Consider the following 6,052-nt stretch of genomic DNA (forward strand, 5'->3'; position numbering starts at 1 on the left):
TCTGGGTTCTCCTCATACCCTAACTATTTTTTCCCTCTTGAAACAGCAGAAAGGACCCAGGAGCGATAACAGTAAATCAAATAAGATATTTGTCGGTGGGATCCCTCACAATTGCGGTGAGACAGAGCTCAGGGAATACTTCAAGAAATTCGGAGTGGTGAGTTCTGCGCCAGAGCACGCGGGGCGGGCGGGGGCGGTGGAACTGAGCGACCATGGAGGTTAGGCCCAGCAGCTCTCTTCTCTGGGCCTGTGTCCTCCCCAAAGCAGGCCCGAGCCCAGGAGAGGGGATTTACGGCTTTTCCAGGCAAATGACCGCTCGCCAGGCTGACCCGAAAGCGCCATGGTGTGAGCGCTGGGACAGTGTTAGGGAGAGATGGGGTTTGGCCTGGTGGTGGGAGCCATGCTGCTGTGTCTCCTCACAGGAGGGACGTTCTAGCGCAGGTCCTCAGAGCAGCCGTGCAGACCCCGCCGTCCGGGAGGGCGCCGGCCTGGCCCCTGTGCTGCCCTGCTCTGGGCCGCCGGGCACTCACTTGCTGGCCGGGTATCATGTGAGATTCTCGGACTTGTCACCTGCTAGGTGTTTCCTCAGTGACCGCAGACCTTCTCCCCAGACCGCTTTTCTTTCTGGAAGAGGCTGAAATTCTTTAGAATCTTCTGGGGCGTTAGCATCACTTGCATTCAGTTCTAATAGGCCAGACAAAGGGGAAGATGGGCTGGCAAGCAGGCTGGGGGGGGTGAGGTGGGGCGTCCCAGTCACCTGAAGCAGAGGCATGGGGTCACCCCAGGCTCCCACTGGGCCACACACCCCGTTGGTAGACAGTCGTTTCCCTCACCACCGCCTGTTTGTCGGGGTGCCTGAGTGTGCTGAGGGCCTGGGCCCAGAACGGAGAGCGCCAGAGCGTGTGGTGGCACGTGCTCGGTGAGCAAGGGGCCCGGAGAGAGAGGAGGTGCCGTCCCGGTGGCCGTCTGTCAGCAGTGCTGAGCCAGGCTGCCCGGGACTGGAGCACAGGGCTGAGCACCAGAGCCCCAGGCCCCTCCGTCCCGGCACCTGACGTCCTCCCCAGCTGGGGTGTGGGGCCAGGTCCGTGGTGTCCCGATGCCCCCACGGGAGCACTTAGGACAGAGGCACCTCGCGCCTCCCTTGTCCCGTTTCTGGTCCCATGAGTCTTGGGCCCCAAAGCCCAGAAGCCTGGCCCTGTGTCTCCAGGCGTCCCTGAGGAGCGTCTGGAGACCATCCCGAGCTGTCTTTGCCTCGGGTCTGTGGTAGCCAGATGTGCCCGTGGCCGCCCGTGGCCCCCGGATTCTCGAGCACCATCTCTCTTGCAGGTCACAGAAGTGGTCATGATCTACGACGCAGAGAAACAGAGGCCTCGAGGTAAAAGAGATGGAGTTTGTCCTTGACCTTCCCTCTTCAGATGGCAAACTATTTCACAATTAGGTGGTGGTGGTAGCGAGCATTGCCTCAGAGAAGGATGATTTGGAGACATGATTAAAACATAGGCCCTTCCTGTGCAGCCCAGCCTGTCTGCTTCCCAAGGTCAGACGTCCTAGTGTCTTTTTGGCTCATTCTTTTGAAGTTTTTACAACTTGACATGAATTTCAACTCGGTTTGTTTTTAAATGTGTACTGAAAGATCGGTGCTTTTTTTCCAACGGTGCACTCGTCACTCAGGGCTGCGTCCTGCTTGGAGCCCCCCCGCGCCCCCCGCCCAGGCAGGCCTCATCCCATGGCGTCAGGCTAGGTCTGCCCCAGCTCGGCTTGAACGTGGACTTTTCCTTTATCCATCCCATGCTTTTTTCTTGTTTTTCTTGTTTCCTGTTCCCCTGAGGCTGTGGGGCAGCGGGAGGAGGGTGAGGAGCCGCCTCAGTGTGTCCCCGGGAGGCTCCTGGGGCTGGGACAGCAGGCCCCCGATTTCTGAGCCCTCCCCCCTTTTTTCTTGTTTTTTCTTTTTTCTTTTTTTTTCTTGTTCCCCCCTCCTCCCCCTTTTTTTTTTGTTTTTGATTTTGTTTTTGTTTTTGTGGCTGCTGCTGTCCNCCGCCCGAGGCCCCCCTAGCGCACCGAGCCGGCGCCGCCGCAGCATGCGCCCGCCATGCTGGAGAATAGTTTGCCATTTGAACTTCATCCTTCTCTTTCTCCATGATAAGTGACGTATCCTCACTCCATGTCGATTAAGCTGTTAAGTCTTAGCTTAACTTTAACGTAGACGTACATGCATAGTGACGTACTTAAGTGTCTCGTAGTAAAGTACAGTAACGTTAAGTAAGTTGTTTCTCCTTTTCTCTCTGTGAATTGTTTGTGATTAACGATATCTCTTTAGATTTCTCTTCTCCAGGTGCTAAATTATATCACACAGGTACAGGCCAGTCCCGCGGTCAGGAGGGAACGGGCTTTGCTCCAGTGGGGTGTAAACGAAGTTTCAGTGTGTTTCTGTCCGCTTCCTCAGTGGTGATGTCGCCTCTTGACAGATGCGTCCCTAGACGCCCCACCCCGGGGCTCCTTACCCGAGCCTCACCGCCTCTTGCGCTGTAACGGACCACGCCAGGCCTGTGGTTGCAGACCCTCCTGCACTCTGAGAAAACGTTCATTCTTAAACATGCTGCTCATCGCCCGTGTTGTGTTCCACTATCCGCTCCGATCTGCTGAAACTTCAGGACGGGGAGTTCTGAGGGCTGCTCTTAGATTCCAGCCCCCGAGGCCTCCCCCCGGGCCCGGGGTGCATGCTTAGCCGCTGTGGGCTGGGGGTGCAGGCAGGAGGAGCTGGTGGCGAGGGCGCTCTGGCTCGGCCTTGGGGCCCCCGTTTCCGCGGAGGCTCACGCCGTGCTCCATGTCAGGCTCTGAGTCCCTGCGAGCAGCAGGCCAGCAGAGGGCGGGAGTAGGGCCCCCCATCCCTGGCTTGGGGGGCACCCCAGAGAGCCCACCCTGCGTGCTCCCTTCCTAGGTCTTTTCCAAGGCTCCGCCTCCCTTCCCCCCTCTCTGCTGATTGAAGTCAGTATCCCTGTCCGTGTCCTGGAGATTCTGCCTGTGTCTCACTAGGGACAGTGAGGCCCTGACCTTGCCCTCCCCCCTCGCCCCAGCCGCCGCTGCCTCTGCTCGCCCCGCACTTTCCTCCCTCCGGCGGCTCCCGCTCCGGCTTCTGGCTCCTCCTGTGCGTCCTGCCGTCTCATTCCGCTGCCGCGGTCCCGCTCCTTCTCGCGCGCCGTGTGCAGGTTCTTGTGTGAGTGTGTGCATAGTCACGCTCCGGGCACACGCGTGTGCAGGGACACAGCAGAGGCCTCCTGAATCCTGGGTGTCCCTCCCTTCCAGTCTCTCCCAGTTTTCTCAGTTGCCCCCNTCCTCAGCCCCCCCGCCCCTGCCCCATGCCCCTCTTCAGCCTGGTCTGGGCTGCCAGCTCTTCCCCTCACCCATCTTTTGTTCTTCGGGGTCTCCTGGCGGCCGTGTGCCGCTCGCGTCCTCTTGTGCTCAGCGCAGACGGGCCCCGGGGGAGACTGCAGGCGACCGGGGGCCAGACACGCCACGTTAGCCGGGCGGCCGCACTCACCCAGACCAACCAAACTTCGTTTATACTGCCACGTTCTCGTGTTTGGGAAATGCTAAATTGTTTTCCCTTTAAAATTCTCTCGGATGACATGGCGCCTCTTGCTCTTGCTGCTGACAGCAGCGTTTGACCTGCGGGAACCCGTTGTGGCCTGTATCTTTGTGTATCTTATTTACGTAGATCCGTACAGATAGATACCTGTATCCATACGTACGTTACCTCGAGAGGACTCCTTGGGCTTACCCAACAGCGTTGGGCAAGCTTAGCGGGGACTAACTGTAGACACCGTACTTCTGTTTAACGCGCTAGAACGATATATGGCTGCTGTCAGCACTAGTTGCAAAGCAAATTGCAAGCCGAGGGGGAGAATCCTGGGTTTCAGAAAAGCAGATGCGCACCCACGGCACACACCCCACCGCCCCAACCGAGGCGGAGTTCTCGGGCCGCTCCCCTGCTGGGGGAGCTCTGGCGCTCCAGAGCAGCCGCCCGCCCTCCCGCCACCCGGGGCCGCCGCTCTCCGCGACGGGCCCCCGCCTGCGTCACCGCAGCCACACACACTCAGCTTCCCTGAAACCCTGGGGCACCCCCTCGGCCCGGCCCTGATACTGTTCATCACCCTGTTTTGTGTCACAACGCCCTGCTACCTTGATTCACTCTTCGTCGTTGGCTAGGTTTTGGATTTATTACTTTCGAGGACGAACAATCAGTGGACCAGGCTGTCAACATGCATTTTCACGACATCATGGGCAAAAAAGTGTGTAGTTGTAGTTTTATTTTACCTTAAGATCAAACCAAGTCTTAGGCAACTTAGGGATTTCACTGGAAACAAAAACTCCTTAACAGTAAAGGGGCCGGGTCAGTGGCCTGGGGGTGGGGCTTCAGCTGGGTGGGGCTCGGGCCTGGTTCTGCAGAAGCGAGGGGCCCATCCTGCCCGAGGGGCTCTGTGCCCGGTGCCCCTCTCTCCGGATGCCCTGGGACCCGGGCCGCGGGGGTGGGGTGGTGGGGCAGGGGGGCTGGCCTCCAGTGAAGTCGCAGGTTGCCTCAGGCTTGGTTTCCATGACCACTCCTTCAGATGTCTGTCCCGCATTCGGATTGTTTCAGCCGCCCCGTAAGGTGTGGGGCAGCGAACTCCTGAAAACCAATTCCGTGTCAAACTGAAAGAGACGTAAACATCCTGAAGGATTGGTTTTTTTTAATTGGGTCACTTACTGTGAAACTCCGGCCCCAAGCACATGCTCTCGGTAGTACTTAACTCCGTGCAGTCAAGTGACCTCTGGTTGTTCCATCTTCATACTGTGTTGCTGCCGCGGAGGCGAGCGGCTCAGAGCTGGGGGGGGGGCTCACTCGCAGACGAGTCGCTGGTAGAAACTCGGCAGTGTGGGATCTCGTAGCGTTAGCAGAGGCTTAGTGGGACTCCTGTCTCGGGCTTTCGAGAACCTGCTCCGTGCAGCCTGGCGGACCCCGTGGGTGCCACGCAGCCGGCACTTTCTTGCTCCGTCCGCCACGCCCAGTCCTCTTGACGAGACGGTGGCTGCTTTTGTCGTTTAACAAAGTGTGCGGGGCACGAGGCCCCACGGTGTCCTGCCCCTCCAGCCCTCCCGCCCCAGCCTCGCGCCCCGAAAATCAATAAACACAGCAGCGTGTATGTAGCTGTTTTTATCCAGAGGTGGCGCAGGCTCAGTTGACTCCGTCTGAGCCTGACTGAGCACACACGCATCTCACTCTGTCATCGAAGCTTGTAGTTTAGGGGTAGCTCGCAGGTCTCCAGGCTGCACGCCAGTTACCAGCCCAAGTGCAGAGGAGTCCGCGTTCACCGCTCTAAGGTACTGTGACATTTAAGACTTGGGCGAAGCCTGGGCCTGCTCCCGCCTCCCGTCCCTGCCCCGGTTTTGTAGGACCATCGGTGTCTGAGTCTGGTCTGCACGGAGCACAGAGCAGAAACAGGTGGCTTCTCCGTGTGGGGCTCGACTCGCACAGTAAGGTGCGCTCGGGCCAGAGCCCCGGCCTTCACGGGCTCCTTAGTGGGGGTCCCTCCAGTTAGAGCCAAAAGCGCGAGTGGCTGCATCTACGTTCCCGCAGGAGGATGTTGTTTTTAGGTAAAAATTACACGGGCTGCTTCGCTTTGTCAGCAGGAACCAAATTCCCCCCAAGGAGGGGGTGTGAAGACTCGTCAAGCCCAGTGCTTTGAGACGGGTCCCTGGGTCCTGCTGTCACATTGCCTTGAGCCAACAGCGATTTTGTTCCTTTCCATGGAGGGGCCTTGGGGCACACACCCCCCGCCTTGTTCCGCAGGAAGGGGTCTTAGGGCACAGCCGACGGAACTTTGAAGACAGAGGCTCACCAGGCGGAGAGCCCCCAGGGAGGACTCCAAGTGGATTTATTGTTCCTTTTTCTCATTAAAATTTATCACAAAAAATTCAAGGCTCTCAAATGCTGAGGCAGCCCTGTAATTGGGGGATCCTTTGGGTGGGAGTCTGCTGCAGAGGGAGGAGCTGTGTGGCCACGGCGCTTAGTGCA

General features: G+C 58.6%; 1 protein-coding gene across 3 annotated transcripts in view; it reads left to right on the forward strand.

Moving 5' to 3' along the window:
- The window catches only part of DAZAP1 (DAZ associated protein 1), a 16,072-nt gene that overhangs the window by 2,981 nt on the left and 7,039 nt on the right, over window positions 1–6,052 (forward strand). For 2 of the 3 annotated variants that reach the window (XM_077760658.1, XM_077760660.1), the window contains exons 4-6: window positions 47–157; window positions 1,327–1,375; window positions 4,207–4,289. In XM_077760658.1, the coding sequence (XP_077616784.1) occupies window positions 47–157; window positions 1,327–1,375; window positions 4,207–4,289 (243 nt within the window). The remainder of the gene's footprint in view (window positions 1–46; window positions 158–1,326; window positions 1,376–4,206; window positions 4,290–6,052) is intronic. The other variant, XM_077760659.1, reaches the window with a different exon arrangement.

The sequence above is a fragment of the Crocuta crocuta genome, unplaced genomic scaffold (assembly GCF_008692635.1).
Source record: "Crocuta crocuta isolate KB4526 unplaced genomic scaffold, BGI_CrCroc_1.0 scaffold443, whole genome shotgun sequence".
In the NCBI taxonomy this organism is placed as follows: Eukaryota; Metazoa; Chordata; class Mammalia; order Carnivora; family Hyaenidae; genus Crocuta; species Crocuta crocuta.